This window comes from Micromys minutus (assembly GCF_963924665.1).
Source record: "Micromys minutus genome assembly, chromosome: 2".
Lineage (NCBI taxonomy): Eukaryota > Metazoa > Chordata > Mammalia > Rodentia > Muridae > Micromys > Micromys minutus.
Genome location: NC_137971.1, coordinates 78,298,263 through 78,321,607, shown reverse-complemented (window position 1 = coordinate 78,321,607; position 23,345 = coordinate 78,298,263). Strand labels below are relative to the sequence as shown.

The 23,345-nt window shown below is 49.4% G+C and overlaps 1 protein-coding gene across 2 annotated transcripts in view; it reads right to left on the bottom strand.

The window, feature by feature from the left end:
* The window catches only part of SYT17 (synaptotagmin 17), a gene marked incomplete at both ends in the record, with an annotated part of 57,053 nt that extends 43,472 nt beyond the window's left edge, over nt 1-13,581 (bottom strand). The window contains 5 exons of one of the 2 annotated variants that reach the window (XM_080911656.1): nt 911-1,530; nt 3,181-3,329; nt 8,267-8,415; nt 9,070-9,087; nt 13,567-13,581. In XM_080911656.1, the coding sequence (XP_080767782.1) occupies nt 911-1,530; nt 3,181-3,329; nt 8,267-8,415; nt 9,070-9,087; nt 13,567-13,581 (951 nt within the window). Of the gene's footprint in view, nt 1-910; nt 1,531-3,180; nt 3,330-8,266; nt 8,416-9,069; nt 9,093-9,382; nt 9,466-13,566 lie in introns of those variants that run through there. The other variant, XM_080911657.1, reaches the window with a different exon arrangement.
* Between the last annotated feature and the right edge of the window lie 9,764 nt (nt 13,582-23,345).

Here is a 23,345-nt window from a genome sequence, read left to right as displayed (position 1 = left end):
GAATCCCCCCACATCCATATGATTGCCTTGCACATATACACATACTCACACAAGCACATGCATGCCCACGCAGATACATACACTCACACATGAATAGGCATACACATGTGCAGACATGCACATATTCATATATAAACATGCATACCCATATACACAGTCATCTATGCATGCATATAGACACATATAAATACATACATACACATGCACAATGTATGCCCATGCACAATGTATACCCATGCATACACACATATGTACATGTACACACATTCACACATACATGCATGTGCACAGGCAAACACATACACATGCATACCCTTGCACACACACATGTACACACACATTCACACATACATGCACATGCACACAGAAACACACACTCACACATGCATGCCCCTGCACACATACAATGTGTATGCATGCACACACACATGCACACATACTCATACATGCACACAAATATGGTGGGAGGGGAGGCATATGTAAAAACCACTGGAGTCTGAACTTGGTCTACTCTAGTTCACAGCATCCTGTGGTATAGCTTATGTTCTCTGGGCTGTAAAACGTCCTGGTGGCAATGGAGAAGAGGAAAATTGGCACTCTGCTGTTTTTGAAACTCCATATAAGCATAAAACTATTTCACAATAGAAACAACTTAAATACTTTTTTTTTTTTTTTTTTTTTTTTGGTCTTTGGCTTTCTTGACACAAGATCTTATATAGCCCAGGCTCTCCTCAAATTCATTACACAGCTGAAGACGAATCTGATCTTCTGATCCGCAGTGCACCTACCAAGTGCTGGGATCACAGGAATGTGCCACCACACCCAGCTTCACAAGAAAAATTCTAAATAGTAAAACGAATTAAAATAACAATCTTAATATGAAAAGGATTTCTAGGGTGTCAAGCCTTACCTGAGAACTGGGGACCAGAGCCTTCCACCAGTGGCCACCCTTCACCAAGTCCACCTCACACAAAGGCACCGCGACTTTCCCGATGACACAGTGGCGGGAGAATTTGTCAAAATCCACCACAGTGAGCAGCAGGGTCCTCCTCTGGGCTTCTAGGAAGGGGATCTCGAAGGTGTAGCGTTCCTCAAACACAGGCTTTTGGGTCTTGCGTTTGACTCCAGTCTGTTTGGAGTTCTTCTGGTCAGGCAGGAGGCAGATCTTGACATAGGGGTTGGAGTGGGCCATGTCCTGGCGGGAGCCATCATGGGAGATTGGAGGTGGCAGGTCCCGGGCCTCGATCACCCTCACGGTGAGGTGGTTGTGCAGCAGGTCATACTGTGTGCTGAAGTGCAGCATGCCCAGCTGGTACTTGGACATTATCTCTTCATCCGTCAGAGAGTCTACGTCATCAAGGTTCGAGTCAAGGGAGTAAAGTCGGGGCTCAAACTTCCTGAAGTAGTCATCGGGGGTGTAGGTCCGACGCAGCACAGACGGCTGGATGGGCTCCTTCTTGGCACTGAGAACACCAAACTCAATAGGTTTGATGTCAATGAGTGGGGAGCTGGGGCGCCGGGAATCCAGACCTAAATAGCCACCAAGAACAATGATCACCATCACCAGCCACCTGGTGACATTAGCAAAGGTCCCCAGATGCCCACATAGGCTTCTCTGTTCAATGAGCTCTTCTGTGCACACTGGAAATGCAGGTGTTTCATGAGCTCTAGACTCCATTTTACAACCCTGACCTGCCCAGGCACTCATGGAACAACATGGGGGGCTGACAAAACAGCTCAGCAAGTAAAGGTGCTTGCTGCCAAGCCTGGGAACCTGAGTTCAGTCCCACATGCTAAAAAGAGAGAACCACCTCCCAAAAGCTGTCCTCTGACCTCTACACACCCCCTGTACATCCACATACAGACACATACACACAGAGAGACAGACATACAGAGTGACACACACATACACACACAAAATGAAAAGATGCAAAAGAACGGTATGTTACCCGTGCACGCTCATCCATATACCTTCATGTATGTCCAGTCTGAAGCACAGGAGCAACATGTACTCCAGGCTAGCTATGACTGCAGCTCAGCACACGTGTAGATGACATTGTATCCCACTGCACCATCTGAATGCAATCCAAGTGTCGTAAAAGGAAACTATGTTTGCCTTTCTCCTGTAGTAGTTTCAGCCCAGGGCTTCCTTTGACACTGAGCTGCAGGTGTGAGCTTCTCTTCACTTTTTATTTTGAGTAGGGCATCACCCAGATGCACAAACTAGCCTTGAACTCATAATCCGCCTGCCTCAGCCTTTTGAGTAGATAGGATCATAGGCTTGCACCACCAGGCTTGGCTACTACGCTATATTGTTTTAGGTAATAAAGTCATGGAAAGAAAGTCTGTGTTAAGTATGAACACACACATACACACACAAACACACACACACATACACACAATCTTTTTTTTTCTTGGCTCTTTGAGACAGGGTCTTGCTAAGTAGCCCCTAACAGCCCAGAATTCACTAGTTTAAACTGGCCTTGAATTTATAATTCTCCTAAATGCCAGGATCAGTTGAGCCCGAGGGTTCAGAATGTGTGCATACAGAGAAATAACCACATTCTTGTTTATTGTGAGAGGTGGTGGCCCTGTGAGAATCACCATCACAGTCTTCAGAGTGGCTTGGGACCAGGTAGTACTTTACATGGATGATATGCCCTGAGCCATCTGCTTTTTACAGTCCTTTGGATTATTAAGTGAGACATCAACACACCTTATGGATGAAGGAACAGACCGTGTGTGCCTTCCAGGGCCCTGCACTTGTAAGTGCAGGAACCAGGAGTGTAGCTTGCCCTCCTCAGCTGAGGTGCACCACTGCCCCACTTCAGGAGGGTGAGGCCAGGGGCCAGCATGCCTGGGTGGAAGCCCAGTTAGACTATGGACAAATGGGAAGCAGGACATCTCCAGGTGCAATGCCCCCATGTCCCCCTTGTGTTTGTGTTCCTGCTTCTGTGACTCTGAGCGTAAGCACTGCTGTGATTGTTTTGAGACAGGAACTCATGCTGAGATAGCTCATGCTGGCTTAGAACTCCTAGGCTAGAACTTCAGGCTATCCTAGATTCTCTTACCTCAGATTCCCGAGTTCAGTGATTTTTGGCATGAGCCACCATGCCCTGCTAGCTTTTCCCCCTGTACTAAGCGAATGGCCCCTCAACCCCGCCTGTCCCAGGCACTTACTGGAGATTCTCCGAGTCAGGCTGTACGTGGACTTGGATGTGTCAGAGGATGAGCGTCTCCCATCAGGGGAGTTGGTCCTTGGGGTCAAAGGAACATCGCTGGCCGTGTGCATGGAGTCACCATCTTTGTCATTGCTCCGACTGGCCATCCTGGAGAAGGAGAAGGGGCTTCAGTGGCTGCTGAGGCAACCCTCACCAGAGTTCTGTGTGGGCCTCCACCTGCTCTTTGCCTTCTCCCATAGTCTAACCCTAGCTGTACCTTTCTCAAACCATGACCAACATTCAGTGGCTGAACACAAGGACTCCTATCTTGGGGCATTCATGGCAATGATGCAGCCTCTGACCCATGCTACATCACTTAGAACAATGGAAATATAGTCTTGCTTTTTTGCACAAACTGAAATAATTTAAAGGTGTTATTCCTGATTTAGAAAAAAAGCTTCAGTTGTGTGGAGGGCATGCAAACCTACACTGTTGCCACATGGGGGCGCCACTGTGGGTGGCCTGAAGCTGGAGACCCGTCAGTCTTGGGTCTGGGAGGAACAATGTGGTTGTTTAGATGCATTTAATCGCTCTTGGGGATATGTGTCCTTCTGTCCCAATCTTCTCCGTGCCTCTGGTTTAAAATCTTTAAAAATATGCAGTGACAATGTCACTCAAGGGTGGAGCGGCGGGAGAATGGCGACAAAATGGCCCTGTGAATCAATGACTTGAGAACAGAAGTTGGGGGTGGAGAAGCAGTTATGGATTAGCAGTGGCAGTGACTCAACGTGATGCTAATGAAGACGAGAAATGCTCAGGAACTGGGGGAGGCATGGGCAGGATGCAGAAGAACAGATGGTGAAGGAGAGGAGAGATGGGAGATAAATGATAGATGATAGATAGGTAGGGAGATGGGTGGATGGACAGACAGACAGAAGGACAGACGGACGGACAGATGCTTCCCATAGAACTCTAGCTTTATGCCCCTGAGTGATTTTCTTCCCCTCTCTTTCCTCCGTTGCTCCATCTATAAAATGGGAGTAAGTAAGCCACCTTCTCTGGCTGGTAAACCCTCAGAATGAGCTAATAGTCATTGAACGATACAGCAAAGGCATAGTTGGGTACTTGGCGTGTTTTAGTTGATGCTACAACAGGGGTGGCTCTAAAGATACCACTAAATAAAAGACCTTCTCGGCAGAAGAATCTTGGGCTTGAGGTCAGCCTACCAAGAAAGACCTTATCTCAAACAAGTAATTAAAATGAGGCCTTGCCAGTAGGCAAGCTGGACGAGGAAAGACAGAAGGGGGTGGGGGAGCCTGCAAAGGGATATGGCTGCCAGTGACACTGAGCCACAATGGCTGATTAAGGCCATCCCAGCCACATTCCCTCAACTTGGCATTTAAGCCTACAAAGAAACAAAAATGTCTTGGGGGGAAAAATGCAGGCTTTGAATTCTACAGGAGCTTTGGAGATAACCTACGGGCAAGCTGGGGCTGATTTAACTACTCCCGGATGAAAGATAACTGTCAGACAAGACAGGCTGGCAAGGGGACTGGATACCTTGCTGGCTGGGAGTGGACAGTGGATGAAGTGTGTGAGGCAGGAGGAGCATGGGGACAGGGCACAGGTTAGAGGACAGCAGGAACTTCTTGATGGAAAGGCCCCAGGACCCCTGCCTGCCTGTGACCCTGCTTCCCAGCCACCAAACTTCACTGTGGCAGTCACCTCCCCCTATGAGACCGGCATACCTTCAGCTTAAATGTCAACACCCTCCAGAACCACTGAGACACAAGTGCTTGTGAGCACAGGGGCTACCCCACCTCTGTGCTTCTCAGACACCCTGGGCCTCTCTGTTCCCTTCTGCCTAAAGTGCTCTCCCAGGCTCTTCTCTTGTCCAGCTTTTGTTTTTTAACCATTGAAGTTCCTGTCTCAGTGGCCCCTTCTCTAAGGACCATGATCTTGCCCTTGTGACTTCCCCGCCCTCTGTTCCGATTTCATCCACTTCAGTGCTAATCCTGCAGCCGGCTATTACCATCCCCCTCCCTCGAGGATGGGAAATGCAAGCTTGTGGTGGGAGCTGCTTTGCCTGTTGGAGTCACCAAGATCTCCAACTGTCCATATGACATCGATACACATCATAATGAGTACACCGTCCCCAGAGAGCTCTCCCAGAACACACAGAGGCCGGTCCAGCCACCACGGGGCACAGCATGGACGCAGGCCCCAGATGTCATGGCAGGAGCAGCCTGGTGCAGCCCGAGCACTTGACATTTCTACTTCCTGTCTGTTTGATAACATGTAACTGCCTACTTGGTAAACAGATCTGGAGAAAATGCAGGCTGCGGATCTGCCTTTTGAGCGGTTGAACCTACCTCCCTCACCCCCACGCACATTCCTGTTCTTCTTTTTATTGTGTTAGATGCCAAAATGAATGAAGAGCTACTCAGGGTCTGGGGGGAGCCTGGGTCTTCCTGGGGAGCAGGAAGGTCGTGTGTAGCTGTTCACACTGCAGACTGCCCAGCTCCAAATGTCACAATGCGCAAGGCCATAGCATAACATATGACTGGTGGGTAACCTAACTCCCACACCTGCCCTATGTCCTAGACAAAACTGAAAAGTCCCAGAGCCCGTCCAACCCCATGAAGACTACATCGACACACACACAATATGCACTCAAAAAAAAAAAAATTGACTACAGGGCTGGGAAGATGGTTCAGTGGTTAGTAGCATTTGTCACATAATGCTAAGGATCCGAGTTCAGATCCTAATGAAGACCAACATTCCTACTGTAAGATAAAGCACAGAGACAGGGACCTGGTGTGTATACTGGAGAACAGTAAGATGCTGTGTCTGGAGGTAGAAGGTGAAGATCTGTTCCATGACCTCCACGTATTCTCGCAAAATGTATGCATATGCACACACCACACACCAAAGATCAGGGAGCACGAGGGGGAACAGTTGCCAGGGGAGCTGAGCCTCACTTCTCCGTGACGGTGACTTAGGCTTTCTCAGGCTCCTCCTAAGGTTTGTCAGATGGTCAACAGGCCTTTCAACCGTACACACAGGCACAGTACATGTTTGTGCACATGCACACACATGAATATTTGGGTGTCTTTCCTCTTCTGTTTTGTCTCCCAACTCATGCTTTGGACTGAACTCCATCCCTAGCCCTCGAGTTTCTGAGACAGAGCATCGATGTGCATCTGGGGACACGTGATCTTCCCACTTCCGTTTTTTAGGATATAAGGACCCTATGAAATGGGACTGTCTCCCATCTCAGCTCTGAGCCACCAGCTACCGGGGTCAGGCCAAAACTTAGAGATAAACCGTGTCCTCAAGAACAGCACAAGGTTTCTGTTGACACCCAACAAGACAGAAAAAAATGTTTACAGATCTCTTGCTCCTGGGCTAAATGCATTCTGAAGATAGTGCATTCACTTTTCAGGGTTTTACTATGTAGCTCAGGCTGGTCTTGAACTCACAATCCTCTTGTTTCTACCTCTCCAGTCCTGGGCTTAAAGGTATGCATTACTATGGCTAGCCTTCTTCATTTACTTTTAATTACAGCCTGCAAAACAAATTATTTTATTATTCTCATTCTCTAAGGAAATCAATGCCAAACCAGGGTTTATAAAAATTACAATCATAAGGCCGGGACATAGCTCAATTGGTAGAATGCTTGCCTAACATGCTTAGCTCTGGGTGGTGGCACATGCCTGAAATTCCAGGAGGTAGGTGCAAGAAGATCAGAAGGTCAAGGTCATCTTTGGCTACATAGCAAGTTTAAGGCCAGACTGGGCTACCTGAGACTGTCTTGAAAAAAATAAAAATAAGCAAGGCCACCATGCCTTTATCCCAGTACCCAGAAGGCAGAGGCAGGCAGATCTTTGTGAGTTCAAGGTTAGCTTGGTCTATAAAGACAGTTGAAGACAAGTCAAAGCTACATAGTGAGACCCTGTATCAATAACAAACAATAGATATTCTGTCTATTTTGATCATCAACAAAGTCTCAAGCATTCTTAAGTACTTTTCTAAACACAAATTTATCAGACCTATGTGGTAACTACTAATTTTTTTATCGTCCCATTTTACAGATGAGAAGCCAAGGCTCAGAAGAGTCAAGCAACTTTCTCAGAGCTAGAAAGCTGTCACAGAAACTGAACTTGGTTGAACTCACACAGGCTGATGTGAAACCACTGTGTTCTGGAAACACCTAAAACTTGCTTCTATAAAGAGCATTCATGTCATGACCTCCAACCCAGAGGAAAGACTGGGCTCCAAGGACTTCCGGGATCTCAGTCCAAGATTCAGATGAGACCATTTCAAGTGCTACCCCTGGATTCTGTTCGTACCCAGCACCGTCTCCTCTCTGGGCCTCCCTCCCAGAGTTCCTGGCAGCTGTTGTTGATTGATTACTGCTAGGTCTTTCCCAAGCCTGGTCTCCTGGCTCCTCCCCAGGCTCTGACCACATCCCTCTCCCTGCCATAGCGAGAGATCAGACATGTGGCTGAGCTTCCAAACTGCATTCCCAAAATATCTGAGCGACTGGCAGATGGAGATGTTACATTCGGGTGCAGGAGGGGAGTGGATTAGAAATAAAACTGTGTGAGCACCACCAGCACTAGAGGCAGGATGGGTTTGGGCATCCCTCTTGGGGGTGGGGGTGGGGAATCCAGGTTCTAAGGCCTTGTTCAGGCCAGCTAAAAGCACCATCAGAAAGGTGCTAGCATCTCAGATCCACTGAGCATATACTTGGTGCAGGCTTGGGGCTGGACATTATTATGTCAGTCTGTCAGGCTGCCTGGGAAGGAGGCACTCAGACACTGTTACCTCCACAAAGTTCTTTAAAAAAGAACACAGATACTTCTCTGCTTGGATACCTAGACTACTTAAAGTGTCCCCAAGATTAGCATCGCCCGGCTAGCATCTCAGAAGCTTGGTATGAGCAGGAGCCTCACCACCAGCTGGTGCTACCAGCTGGCCCACAAATGAGGGGGCACAAAGAGGCCCTTGGCTATGTCCATGGAAACTCACTGTATCCCCCATCCTGCCCGCCCTCCAGTGGAGAGGCTGCTGGGAGGTAAATTTCCAAGCGGGGTACTCACAGCCATGGAGGAGTCTGGGCAGGGAAGGGTCCCAAGATCTCCACTTCATCCTCACTGGACTGGCAGCAGCCGGACTCATAGCACCTCTGACAGCAGTGTTGACAAGTCCAGCCACACAGCAGCACGTCAGAGATTCTAGAGAGAAAGCCCTGGGGCCATTGTGGGAGGAAGGGAGAGAGGGGGGGGGGAGAGAGAGAGAGAGAGAGAGAGAGAGAGAGAGAGAGAGAGAGAGAGGAGAGATAACACCCCAGATTATAAACAGCCCATCTGGGATTGCCCCACCCATGATAAACAGGTACCCCAGAGCAGAATTGCTAGTAGGAGAAAAAAAAAATCTCTCTCTTTTTTTATGCACAGTGGCATACTGGATGGCAAACAGAAGTGGCTGCAGCCATTCGGGGCAAGCAAAACACTTGCAGCTGTTTGCCTTTGTAGTTTATGTGTGTGCCTTTCTTGACAGGTGGGCGGTTATTACACATGGAGAGGACCAGACAATATGTTCTCAAACACACAATGCATAGGGTTCTCTCCTGGCAAAAGAAAAAAGGTAACTTCAGGAAAAATAGCCCCAGGGACATGCAACTGAACTGAGGGAGCCCGGTTGAGTTGGGGCATACATGCTGTCTGTCCAGTGATGTCCCTTTTGCCAGGGTCTCCCTTTTGGTAGAAGGGAAGAGAAACTGAACCCTGTTAGTATCCTGTGACTCAGTACTCAATCATGCCCCAGCCCCATACCAGATTCCAAACAGAAAAGCAAGCATTTGATTAGAATCCAGACCAAACAGATGATTGAATTAACCCACCTCGTTCAGTGGTTCCAACTGCCCTTTTAGAGAGCCACGGTGAAGCCAGGGTGAGGGGCAGAGAGGGGAGAGGGGAAAGAGGAGAGAGAGAGAGGGAGAGAGAGAGGAAAGGAGGGAGGAAGGGAGGGAGAGAGGGAGGGAGGGAGGGAGGGAGAGGGAAAGAGAGAGAGAGAGAGAGAGAGAGAGAGAGAGAGAGAGAGAGAGAGAGAGAGAGAGACCAGTTTAGCAATATTCCAAGCAACTCCAAGAACAGCAAGACAAAAACAACAGAAAGCAGCATCCCGAGCATCTTCTTCATCTTCTTCGAACTCACCATCCTGGGGAGGGAGCTGACTTTACTACCAAGGTATGGCTTATGTTTGCAGGGCTGCTGGGAGCCTCTTGGTTAACTAACAGCGAATAAACGAATAAACGGGAAATGTGAGCTTTTCCATTTGATGTGCACCGTGTGCTGTTATGAATCAGAGCGGGTAGATAGATTGTCATGCTACTCAACACACAGCCACACTTCAGGGGACTCGCAAACCTTCCCAGACTGAAATAGCCAGAAGCCAACCCAAAAGGGCTTGATTAGCTAAACTGACAGGCTGACTCCCCCGCCCCTGCTAGGGCCCTACCTTCCAATCCTGCTCCGATCCTGCTGGTAGAGAGCATCCTTCGACCACCCACAAATGGGGGAGGGGCTGGAAGGAAGCAAGGAGCTAGCTGGTCCTCCCTCCCTGGTTCCACCCTGTACCCCATCTTCTTCTCATAGGTATCCAAGCTCTAAACACCCCTCTTCCAAGAAGGCTCTTCTATGGACCCAGATTTCTTTTCTTTGAAAAAATGGTAACATTTCTTTTCTGTGTGCACTCCTGTGTGTGTGTCTCTTGGTGGTCACACACACCCACAGCACCATGTTGGAGGTCTGAAGATGACTCTCAGGAGACCAGCCTCTACCTTCTCCACCTGGTTCAAACTCAGGTCATCAGGCTTTGTGGCAAGTGCTTTTGCAGGCTAAACCATCTTTTACAGACCCAGGATTTCATGATTTAAAAGGAAACATGCTGGTATTAACCCACTAGGCAGGTGTCAAATCTTGGTGACCAACTCAGGACAGATCCTAGACAGGAAAGGAGGTGCAGCCCAAACTAGGGCTTTGGGGTGCACAGGAAGCCAGTAGAGAGAAGACAGTCTGGGTTTGTCCCCAGATGTTAATGGCTTCTTGACTCTTGCTCACTCCCATCCTTCCTTGTAAACAAAGCAAAGTGAGCCCTGTAAAGCCAGAGATAGCCCAGTTCAGCTCAAAGCCGGAGATAGCTCAGTCCAGCTCAGATTTAACACTGTGGCATTCCCCTTGTGATAAATTTTCCAGCTGCCTTTTGTCTCTACCATGTGCTTTTGGCTCCCTTTGTCCATGGGTTGCCGTCTTCATTACAGACCTTGTGTATGCTTGCTTGCTTTCTGGCTATTCTGAGATAGGATATAACCCCGTGGCTCAGGTTAGCCCAGAACTCTTCATCCTCCCGCTTCAGCCTCCCACGTTCTGAGATTATAGGTATGGACTGTCATTCCCAGCTTGATGTTTTTTGTAAGTTAAAATTAAAAAAAAAGAGAGTCAATCTCTCCCCGTGTATGTGTGTACGTACACATACATGTGTGGCATTCATACGTGCTGAGATCTGATCTCAAGTCAAAAGGGTCCAATTCTAGAAAAAAATCAATTAATAGTGGCACAGGTGGTGGGTTCTATTAACTTTGAAAACTCAGGCTCCTTGAAGTACCATGGATTGCCCCGTGGAAAAGTACTTAAGGGCTAATCACAGACCCCTCCAAAGCTCAAACTCAGCCACAATCAGTCAGTGGACCACAGAGTGTGTGGCCTAGTGAGTTGGGCCTAGTGAGAGGTGGGCCTGGGCCTGGGTCACTTCTTTTGATGAGACAGGACCCTCGGTATACTGTATAGCTTCCAGCCTCAGAGTAAACACACCTTGTCTGGGGCTTCTGAGACACAGCGATTTCTCCTGGGCACTAAGAACTACCCTGACAGGTGCAAGCAGGAAAAACTGCCCTTGTGGGGCCAGCATGGAAAACGACGTTAAACTGAGCGCAGCATTGTGTGTGCCCATCATCCTGGCTCCAGGAGTCTGAGGCAGGGAGGCTGTGAATTTGAGGCCAGCCTGGACCGGACTGTTTCAAAAAACAAACAAAAAAACAAAAAAACAAAAAAAAAAAAAAAAAACCAAGGGAGGGCATGAGGGATGGCCCAGTGTAAAGGTGCTACCATCAAACCCGATGATCTGAGTTAAACCCCCAGGACCCACGGCGTGGAAGGAGAGAACCGACTCCCAAAGGTGTTCTGTCACACATACCCTGGCACATTCCATCCTCCCCAATCCTCCTGGTTCCCCCAACCACCACAAAGTGAGAACTTTGATGTAAAGTATTACCTTCCAGCCATCTATGGCTTCTAGCAACTTACAGGTGTGTTCTCAGGACATGGGTGGTCAAAAGAGATCCATTAGGTCTTTATTACAGCCATGGTGAACCCAGAAAAGCCACCGTAAGCTCCCACCATTAAGACGCCAGCCTCCCCAAAGCTATAAGATGGTACAACATGGTGTCCCAGGAGCAACTCAAGGTGGGGACAAAGGGGACAGAAAAGAAGCCCCGAGTCCAGGTCCTCATTCTGCCTTATCACATTCCCTGGGCTCGATCTTCTGATGCCAGTGGAGAACTGATTCAAGCCAGGCATCCTGAAGAGAAAATCCCAGGCACACAGAAGGAACACAGGAAGCACAGAGGTCAGCAGACTCCAGCTCACTCAAAGCAGCCCCATGGCAGGCTGGTTCATATCCTTTCACCCGAGAAGGGCTGGCTAATTTCCTGACTTTCAGATAGTCTCTGAAGCTCATTGACCAACATAAATAAAGCTTTGTGGGTGCCCACCCCCTGACCTCCCTTTGCACTTGCTTTCTTACTGTTTTCCCAATTGAAAAAGACTGTGACCGAAGAAAAAGAATATTGCTCTCTCTGTTCTGTGAAAGTTCAAAGACTTTTTCTAGGAGGGAAGACGGGATCATTGAGATGTTTGACTTACGCATCTTCCAGCCTGCAGCTTAGATTCCACCTTGACTGCTAAGTAGCTGTGTGGCCTTGACAAGTCACTTAACTTCCCTGTGCTGACCTGTGGTGGTTAGGTAGCTGAATGCTGTGACCTACTACTGTGATCCCAGCATAAGAAGCCGGAGGTGGGAGAATCACAGGCTAGCCTGGGGTACATAGCGAGATCGTGCCTCAGAAAAAGAAAATGTATAATTCAATAAGGAATCACTCTCTTGGCATGGTGGGGGGCTATGACCTATGTCTTCCATGCTGATCTATAATAGGTGTCAGCCAAATGTTGACGAACAACTACTGGATACATACATATTCCAACAGCTTTCAGGACGCAGATGTACAGGTAATGTGACCTTCATTGAACTTGAAACCAGGACCTAAGCAATCCATGAAAAGGCCAGCCATTCCTGTGGATCAGAGCTAAGGTTCCACCAGGTAGGTGACAGACCATCTGAGGAACTGGAACAAGGGAGCAGAAGAGTTGGGGGGGGGGGCATGTCTGCAGTTCCCACTCCACCTCACCCCAAGCTAGGGGACAAAAAGTGAGTCCCTGAACCTGTGAGCTGCCCTGCCCATTCTCCCCCACAGCTAGGGGCAAGCCTGAGGCTCTTCAGGGTTTGTTTGCCAGGTGGGGGTGGGAGTCTGACCGTGTGACCTTGGCATGACCTGTCATTACTTAACAATTTGTAAAGAAAATGGTTTCTTTGCCAAGCAGCACAGTCCATCCCCACCCATCCCCTCTAAAGGAGTTGCGGGGGGAGTACTTGGTATTTCTCCCCGTTCTGGGAGTCTTGGGGGCGCTCTGTGGAAGGCATCGGGGCTATCCTGCATTCTCAGATCTCAACGTACTACAGTAACCATCCCCACCTCCCTCACCAGTGTGCTCTGGCCTCTGGATGTCCCCACCCCTCTGCACCCAGCGCCCGGGCGAACGATGTCCTTGTCCCTCCAGGTCTGAACAGCTGCCTCCAGCTGGCTCCACGGGCCAATTAGCCCGAGCTGTCACCACGGCAACGGGCGCTGGCGGGCCGGGTGGCTGGCGTGCCCCGGGCCGCCCTCCCGCTGCCCCTCCTCTGGGGTGGGTACCAGGGGGCACAAGAGTGGGGAGTTGCAAAGTCACCCCGCTGTCTCCCCTTCCGGGGAGGCGAGTGCCAGGGTGCAGGTCCCAAGCAGGGCCCTCCATACTGAAATCTGGGGTCCCCTGCCCTAGGTCTAGAACACGCACAGGTGCCTGCTCTGGGGCACCCGTTGTATTTCTTTGCCTTTTGGTGTTTTGTTTTTATTTTCTCCAGTAAGTTTGTGGGAGCTGGGTGGTGCGCACTCCCGCGGCGCGCGCTCCCGGCGGAGGGGGCGCGGTCCCCGGTATTCCCTGGCCGTCGCCCCCAGCCACCGTCCTACCTGGATGTACGCCATCTTCGCCCGCACTCACTCACTCCGGCCCGGGCATGGCGTCGCCACAGCCCCTTTGCCCTCGCCGGTCCGGCGAGGTGGCACGGCCAGCCGGCAAGACATCAGTGGGTGGCCGGGTGGCCCCAGACGTGACTGGCGTGGCTGATGAGCGGCTCCCGCCCCTCCGCCGACCGCCCCGTCCTTGCCCAGCCCTGCGGGGCCGCCTCCCTGGAGCGCAGAACCTGGATGCCCGAGGTCCTCCGATTCGGTCTCTGGTGGGCCGGCACCCACACCCCCACCTTGGGGTGCTCCCTGGTTGCAACAAAAAAAAAAAACTGAGGCGCCTGGCCAGGGAGCCCCGGCGAGCCGCGGGGACTGCGGAGACCCCGGCGCAGGCGGGGCCGGCGACGCTGGGGCCCTAGCGCAAGAGGCGGGGGAGGGGATGGGTATCTGAAAGGGGTGGGTGGGGGCGGTGCCCGGGTCAGCGCTGCGGGCAGGCAATAGAGTGGCACCTATCCACTGCCTGATCGACAGCAGGGCTTTCGGGCGACTGCGAGGCGGAGGTGACAACGCGCTGCTAGTTGTGGGGTCTGGAGTTGGAGGGTCTCCTCCATCCCGCCCTCTCCCCAAGTGGCTTGGCGAAAGTTTTATACCAGCTGCACCCGACGCGCCTAGAATCCGGCTGTGGAGTGTGTAGAGGTTGAAGGGCAGGCGCCACCTATTTGGGGTGGATCTGGAAGTCCCCCAGGACAGTGTTGTGGCAGGGGGATGCTCAGCTTCGCTCGGCTCTGCGTGGGCCCCTTTGCCCTAACGCGCCCGGCTGAAGCCCAGGACGCAACAGGTCTGGTGCAGGGTGGCCACGCAGCGCCACCCAGCGTTTGGCTGGGTCTGGGGGTGTGACCGGCAGCTGGCACCCGGGTCCCGGACCGGTCGTCGCGATTTGGCTTCTTCTGTCGGCCCTTGGGGCTGGGCCCCAGCACTGGAAGATTGCTAGCACATCTCCCAGCCCAGGGTCCATCGCAAGGTCACCCAGCTGCTTGCAACCCTCCAGCAAAGGATGTGAAGTGGAACGTGGTCCTCCTTGGGTTTCTATTTTCCACGCCTGGCAGCTGGTGTCGCTGCTCCCCAGCTCATCAAGCGTGTCCTTTCAATCTCTTGGCGTCCCTGTCTTTCATCATTAAAAATGGGGTCAAATTTCTGCCCAGCCTAGCTTCCAGGGGAGATAAACGAGTTAAAAAAAAAAAAAAGCAAGCAATTAAGTATGTAATGCACATAAGGAAAAAACCTAGCATTTGGGAGTATGACATTTGTAGCCCAACATATGACATTTTGAATAAATCATCTGCTGAGCCTAACAGACATCACCTTCATCTAAGCAGCTGTGCTGCTTGTAAGCGAACCTGAGGTGGGGCTTGTTGATTGGTAGCCTTCCCTCGAAGCTGGATGAGTGGGGAGGGTCGGTGGACCCTCCCTTAGACTCTGGCAGCTCCCTCCTGCACTTCCCAGCCACTGCATGTAATTCTGCCCTAATAGCTTGAACCCTCGAACCAAGATGCTAGATAGAGTATGTATAGACAGACCGTGGAAGGTTAGTTGAAGCGAGTTGGGTCGGAGGAATGACCTTCATATATGCAGCTAAAGGAATGAGAGTTTTTTTTATTCCCCCCAAACGGTGCAGCTGCTTTGGGGGTTACTCATGCTCCTGTAGGTAAACCAAATAAACTCTGGTTCTCCAAGCTGGGTTTCCGAGGACTAGCTCTTCGTTTTGTCTTAGGGACCCTTTGGATAGAGTGTTTGTGTTTACTTGGGAAAGAATACACTGAGGGTGAATAATGGGGCTGGCAAGTCGTGTTCCCAGAGCATCACTCTGGTACTTTACCCCACCCCGTGCTGTGTCTCTACTACAGAGCCCAGAGCAGGGTAGGCCCTGGGCAAAGTGTCTTCTTGGTGCTGCACATTCTGTCCCTGCTCTGAGATAGCTTCTACTTACAGATTCATGGGGAGACTGAGGTGCAGAGAGGTGAGGCCACCCCCAACCCAAGGCACTGACTTCCCTGGTCACACTTGGCAGGCTTAACCACATTACCATATCTACTCATGGTTCACCTGTGGGGGAGGGGGCTTCACAGAGGAGAAGCATTTGGAGAGATGGAAGGGGGTTGGAGGAGTGTGCTAGGCATTTCTTTAAGTATTAATATCTAACTTAAATTATTATTATTAAAATTTGAAATCAATTCTCACTATGTAGCCCAGGCTGGCCTCAGACTCTGGATCATTCTGTCTCCACCTCCAAGTCTGGGGTTACAAGCATGCAGAGCGTGCCCTGCTAGCCTAAGCTCATTTCCACACCCATCTCCGGCACGGCACACATTCAACATTTTGATTTTCAGATAAATTTGAAGTAGACTCCTTTACTGTCTATCTGCTTAGTTGTTGGGGAGGGGAAAGAGGCTTGTAGAGGTTTAAAAAAAAAAAAAAACTTGTCAAGAGGGTACCCAGAATTCAGGGATTTGGATCCAGACTCAGGAGACCTAAACTTAACCCCTAGTAGCTGTGGGATGCTTGATCCTAGAAGGAAGGGAGATGAACATCTTAGAGCAAGTTTAAGACATGGATATGTCTCTCATCTGGCTCCTTCTCCCCTCTCCTTTCTCCCTTTCCCTCTGCTCCACCTGCCTCCCCCTCTGCCATCCTCCTCCTCACCACCCCTTCCCTCCCTTCTCCCTGGTCTTTTGTAGGTAAAGTTTCACTGTGTACCCCAGGCTTGCCTCCAACTATTCACATAGCCAGGGCTGTCCTTGAGGGCTCCGTCTTCCTGCCCCTTCTTCTGGAGGGCTGAGATGACAGGTGTGCACCTGCACACTTGGCCCCTGGTACTGTCATCTCCTAAGATTTGAAGTCTGTGAGGATATTAAAGTGAAGAAATAAAGGTGTTTATTTAGTGTGGGCATTGTAGAATCTGCCAGTCTGCTGTCATTATCAAATGTCTTGGTTGTATGCAAGGTACCTAGAACAATGGGTGCTTAATACCTGCTTAGGTGCTTGCTGAGTGTGCTGAGTGAGTAAATGTTAACGGGCAGTAACTGCCCCGACTCTCAGGTCAGGTGTTTATTACACTGGGGTGCTCAGTACATCACACTCACCCCTGTTTCATCTCTGCTGGGATTCTGAAAACCTGGTACAGTCGAATCCGTCTCCCTTTTACAAGTGAGGAGGCTGAAGCATTGGCTTGGAGGGCAACATGAATGATCCACAGTAACGAAGGGCAACGCTGACTTGTTTCTCAGTAACAGGCCGGCTGCTCATGGCCACCCCATCCTCAGATAAAAGAGTCAAGCAGAGGCCAGCTTAAGGCCTTCAACAGATGAGTGTGTGAGGTCCCTCCAAGACTGGATGCCCAGGGTCCTGTGGCCTTTTGATCATCTCTCTGTCCTTCCCAGGTACTTACAGCCCAGCTCTGAGATGTCACCTGAACTTAGACCAAAGTTGTGTCTGTGTCTCTGGGGTAGATGACACCTTTTGCTTTGATGGACAAATGGAACTAATGTGATTTGTGGAGTGACAAGGGGTACAGAGAAGGGGCTCTGATCAAGAGTGCTGAGGTCATGGCTTGAAGAACTGTCATTAAACCAAGCATTGCAGACAGGGGGATAGTTCTAGAGGCCGGTGGTTCTTGATTTCACGGATCTATGGACGGTGTCCATGGGGCCTGTGAACTTAGAGAGGAAGAGTTCTGTTTCCATCTTCACTCAGCCCTGCCAATTCCTGTTATTTGCATTACAAAGGCAGGCAGCAAACCAGAAGAACACATGCTCTGACCAAGGGGACACCTGCAGTCTTAGATTGTTCTACAGCTGCTGGAGACACTTACAGTTCCACTTGTACTTTTAAACAGTTTTATTGTTTTTAATCAAATTTATCTACTTATTTTGTGTCTGTATGATGCGTGTGGAGGAGGGAGGGGGCAGGCACGTATGTGCCACAGGAGGAAAGAGGACAACTTTCAGGCATCTATTTTTTTTCCTTCCTCCACGTGGGTCCAGGGATAGAACACCCATCGTCAGGCTGAGCAGCCAATGCCTCAACATCCACAGAGCCCATGTCTGGACTCTCTATAATTGGCAAACTGCAATCATTAACAGGCCCACCAGCAGATCATTGAGTGTACCAATAAAGGAACACATATAAGTTGGGTTTGATGGCACATAGAATTCCAAACACTCAAGAGACCAAGGCAAAGGAATTAGGCATTCCAGGCCAGCCTGTGCTATGTGGTGATACTTCGATTCAAAATACAGAGGATGACTACAGGTAACATACGTGTCTCTATACTCACAGGTAAGTATAGCCCTCACTCCTCAGCAGGGAAACTTGGCAGACGCAGAGAGCATTACAAAATCCCCACAACCAATCCAAGCGCAGAGCTGTGATGCTCAGCCCCAGTGGGTATGAGTACAGAACAAAACCTACACCTAAAAGTTCCTCAGGGAACTTTGTAGAGGAGGGGTGGAAAGAGCCAGAGGATCGGGGAGTTTGGTGTGAGATTGTGTCTCCTGGGAATGTCCGAAGCCACACCCATAAATTGTGCCACTGTGACTGCCTCAGCATGCTCAGAGCAATGACAACAGCAATAGACACTCGAATGTGGATGAGGAAAGACCACGAGGCCCCAATCCATACAGTAAACTGTAGGTAGCTAAGGAGTGCTGAGAGCAGGAGAAATATTCTTCCCCAGGGAAGAGCACACCAGCTGGTTATCCAACACCCAATGGTCAGCCCTGAAAACATACATATGAGTAACATGATACAGACGGAGCAGGCTATATTTGGAGATGTTATATAGGGAGCTAGTGCACCTTCGTGAAGACAAGTAGAGGGGGAGGGAGGATGGGAGTGGGTGGGCGAAGTGGATAACGTCTCAAATGCAAGTACAGAGAGTATCTAATAAATTCTTTTAAAAAAAGAGATGTTATGTATACATATAAGCATGTAACAATTAATGAAAAAAGGGGTCATGAATTTGAATGGGGGCAAGGAGGGGTATATGGGAGGGTTTGGATATAGAAAAAAGGGGGGAGACATGATGTACCTATAATCTCAAAAATTAAAGAAAGTATAAAATAAATAAAAGCAAAATCTAGGAGAAAGAGAAGGAAGATAAATGTTACTCATATTTCAGTTCGTTTAAATATTTTGACAACTGCATGCCCAAGTAGTTAATTTCTCTGCTCTGTGATGTACTATGTTCTATGTTTATAAAAGCATCCTCCTAAATTCAGTCTTCAAGCTTTCATGGACCGGCCATAGTCCAGTGGTACAGGGGATAAAGCCCCCTTTCCCCCAAAGGCAGCAGTGCATTGGTTTAGCTGGGAGAGTAGGAACTGAAAGCAGTTCTCAGACTTCAGCGAGGCCAGTGAGCTTCAACTAGTGGAGGGGCCAAAGGTCACACATTCTCCTGTCACTCCATAAAGGAGAAGGGGTCAGCATGATAGGGAAGATGTTTTTGGCAGGTGTGTATGTGTGTGTGTGTGTGTGTGTGTGTGTGTCTGTCTGTCTGTCTGTCTGTTTTTGTGTCTGTCTGTCAGCATAGTGTAAACAAGCCTGAAGTACAGAGGTCAATGGAAGTCAGTTACAACCCAGGCAACCGTGGGATGGAGGGGTGGGGAGGGGAGGGGAGGGCAGGTCAGCTGGGAAGAAAGAGTCATCTTTCCAGATGTGGAGAATCCAATACGTTTCCTGAAGTCCCTAACACAAGCCGAATTCAATCCCATTTAAGCATAAAAGAACCCATGGCTCCTTAGTTGGGAAGTTCCAAGGGCAAATCCTCCTGAGAGAGCTGGAATCAGGGGTAACCTAACAGCCACAAAACTCCCACGACTATCACACTTACAGCTTCTTTCAGAATACCCCCCCAAACACAGTAGATTTGCTTCCTGAGGCTAAAGAAAAAAAGAAAAAGGTCATTGGTTTATATTTTTATGTTTGTGGTCCCAATAAAGAGACACATTATGTCACATGTAATGGTCTTGCTTTGGTCACATCTAAGCCAGAGGGCCCAGCTTACTTGCTAGAATAAGACTGGGCAGGCAGCCAGACATGGGTGGCATCACAAGCCACTGTCTGATGATGACCACGTAGGTGGCTGGAAAGACTGGCTTTCTGAGAAAAAGATGCTGGAGACAGAAGCATTGGTCCCACCCTGAGGTGGTCATGAGCTACCTGGGTCAGAGAGAAGTGTAGCTGCTTCTGGACTTTTTTCCCTCCAAATGCGGGGTCTCTGGGAACTGGTATCCAGACCCTTTGGTGGGGCTTCTGCTGTCTCCAGCTCTTAAGACAAACCAGCTATCTCCCCAGAGCACCAAGCCCTGGTGGGCAGAGGCGTGCACATAATAACAGTCTTCAGAAGGGAATTAGGGGTGGGAAAGCCGTCTCTGGCTCTTAGACTACCTGTTACCATTCAAAAGTGCCCGGATGGCAGAAACAGCTGTTGCCACCCATCGGGCCATGCAGCTTCTGATTTAGTGACTATCAATTTTGTCCAGTCTCACTAATGAAACCTATTGCCCAAGTCCTTTTTAATTCTATGGCATATAAAAACATGTCCTTCCTATCTTGTCTTAGCTTTCCCTGTATCCCTCCCTCGGCTGTGTTTCTACCCAGAATGCCTGAGTAGTAAGAAAGCTCAAAGCTAATTAAACAGTCTGAAATAGGGTCTCCAGACCCTATGCTACATACCCATCAGAGTTCTTCTAGTTCCCATCTTGGCCAGGTGCAAGAGCTCTCTGTTGCCTATCTAATGGCTTGTGACCAGGGACAAGTCATTTCACCTCTGTGAGCCTCGGTTTTCCTTGTCTGCAAAGTGAATATTACACACTTTGATGCCTGTGTTGGAGAGAACTCTAGCCACTTAGGAAAAATCCACAAAATATAGATTCATAGTTCACCAGCAGTGACTCCCTTTCTTTTCCCAGAGCATGTATTTAGCCTGGGGCCCGTTGTTTTATTTTATACTTGGAAAGGTGGAGCATGTCAAGGAGGAAGGAGGGACCACATGGAGGTTGAAATCTCGGCTGCTAGTCAGCTAGCCGGCCTGCAAGTCAGGCTACTCACCTCTCCCTAGCTGTGAGACCCAGGGTGCATTTCTCTGTGGGCCTCAGCCTCCTCCTCAATGACTGGGGTCAGAACCAGTGCTTCATGGCGGGAAGCACTCTCCCTGATGGATGCATAGAGCAACTGTATTTATCCCATAGCCCTGTACCAGCCCCCAGGAGGTTCTCAGTAAATGCAACCACCACTCACTTTTTTATTCTCAAAGTATAAGGGCTGGAGATACAGCTCTGTGACAGAGCATGTCCCTAGGGGTGTAATGCCCTAGGTGGCACACACACACACACACACACACACACACACACACATACACACACACACACAGGAACTCACATGAACACACACATATATGTGCACACAGGCACACACTCATACATGAACTCACATGAACAAACACACACACACACACACACACACACACATATACACACACACACCAGACAAGTCCTTATCCATGTGAGTGACCCCACCAGTTGCTCACCCTGAATAGTTTTTCTTCTTTGTTCAAGGCCATGATTGAAATGACAGAGCCACCCTAGACACAAATTATTCATAAATTGGATGTACAGCTGGGGTTAGAATCCCATTAAACTCCCTCTTCTCCCTTTTCCAGACTCACTTGGACACGTTTAGGAGCAGAGTCTGGGGACCCCCAGTTCCTACCAAATTTCCAGAGGATGCTTATGGAAGCAGGCTCTACAAAGTCTAGCTTTCACCTTAGCATGCCAGGGCACCATCTCTGATTCGCTCCCGTACTTTCCCAATTAGAAAGATGTTGTCCGTCAGCCAGACTGTCTCTGAGTGATGCTCACTCATTGGCTGTCACAGCTCAGAGTAGGAGATGGCGTGGAGGTGGGGCATTCTCCTGATGAGCACCAACTCTGAAGACATTTGACTCACCCGTGCCGCTTGACCTCCTGCTGGTCCCTGCAACCTACCAGACTTCGCTTCATCTTGCATGCTGTCTGCTGGTGTCTCCATTAAAGATCTCGATTAGATGAGGAAGTCTGATGGTCTGGTCTTCAACAACCCCTGGAACCCCGACCCTGGCTCGAGACTGAGGCTGGTAACTACAGTCAGACAAATCCTCTCCACCTCATGATTCAGAAAGGGATAGCTAATGATTTAGTTTTCAAGAAGGAAAATCTGAGGGCGATGTAATAACAGCCTGTACACATGAAGGGGCATTTTCAGGGGGTGGGTGACCACCTGTTCATTCTCTCTTTCCCTCCTCGGCTAGGAAGAATGGAGATGGATTTAACTGCAGAGACATAAGAGAAATGCTGGGGTTGGCATAGACATGACCACACAGACGTGGCTTCTAGGGACAGCACATAAACTCTGCTTTCCTGGATTAATGACTAAAAACCAGCTTGGGATCTGCTGTGTGATTTTCTCTCAGAGGCAGGAAGAGGATTTGAGACTGGGAGTTACTTCCAGATGGGAATGGCACCAGTATGGTACTGTGGTTAGCTCTGCTTTTCTGTGCCCTGAGGACCACAGTAATTCTTATTTTCTCTTCTCTTCTCTTCTCTTCTCTTCTCTTCTCTTCTCTTCTCTTCTCTTCTCTTCTCTTCTCTTTTCTCCTCTTCTCTCCTCTCCTCTCCTCTCTTCTCCTCTCCTCTCCTCTCCTCTTCTCTCCCCTTTCCTCCCCTTCCCTTGCTCTCCCCTCTCCTACACTTCCCTTCCCTCCCCTCCCTTCCCCTTCCCTATCTTAACCCTCCACCACCTCCTCCTTCCTTCCTTCCTTCCTTCTTCCCTTCCTTCCTTCCTTCCATTTTTTTTTTCATGACAGGGTGTCTCTGTATAGCTCTCGCTGTCCTGAAACTTGTTCTGTAGATCAGGCTGGTCTCAAACTCAAAGATCTACCTGCCTCTGCCTCTCAAGTGCAGAGATTAAAGATGTGTGCTACCAGACCTGGCTATCATGGTGATTTGCAAGGTCCTGTTCTCTGGACATATATCTGAACAGCATCTGGATAATAAACAGCATCCTCACCAGGAATGCATAACCTTACCCTGCTGGATGAGATGCTCTGGGCACTGGAGCCACAGGTCTGTGCTTTCACTACACCTGTAGGAGGTTCTGATGCTGGCCCTAGCGTGAGGACTGCAGGGCCTCCTGCTTCATGATGCAGTTTTTACTTGGAATTTCCCATTCAGGAGATTGGGGGCAGTGTCTTCCATTTGATTCTGAATTTCTAGCAAGTTTTACTGGGCATATCCATTTTTTCCCCACACTGAGACACTATGCTATCACATCGCAGGGAAATCTCATGGAAACTGACATCTTGGAGTCGTTGGAAGATCTAGGTTACAGGGGCCCATTGTTGGATGATGGTGCACTGTTGCAGGCAGTCTCTGCTGGAGCTGCTTCCCCCAAGTTCACCAAACACTGTGCTTGGCTGGTGTCTGAATTAAGAGTCCTCTGTAAACTAGAAGAAAATGTGTAGGCAGCTTAAAGAGAGTGGGGTACTTGGGGAGATGAACTGTCCATATTCTCTGACATCTGGAGATGTAATCAAGCACCTTCTTGTTCAAAAGAACCGCCTCCTTTTTGCTCACATCCCTCATCTCAGAACTAGAAGTTGCCAGAAGGCTCTATGTGAATGCTCCTCAAAAAAACAAAAACAAAAACAAAACAAACAAACAAACAAAAACAAACCACAACAACAAACTCAA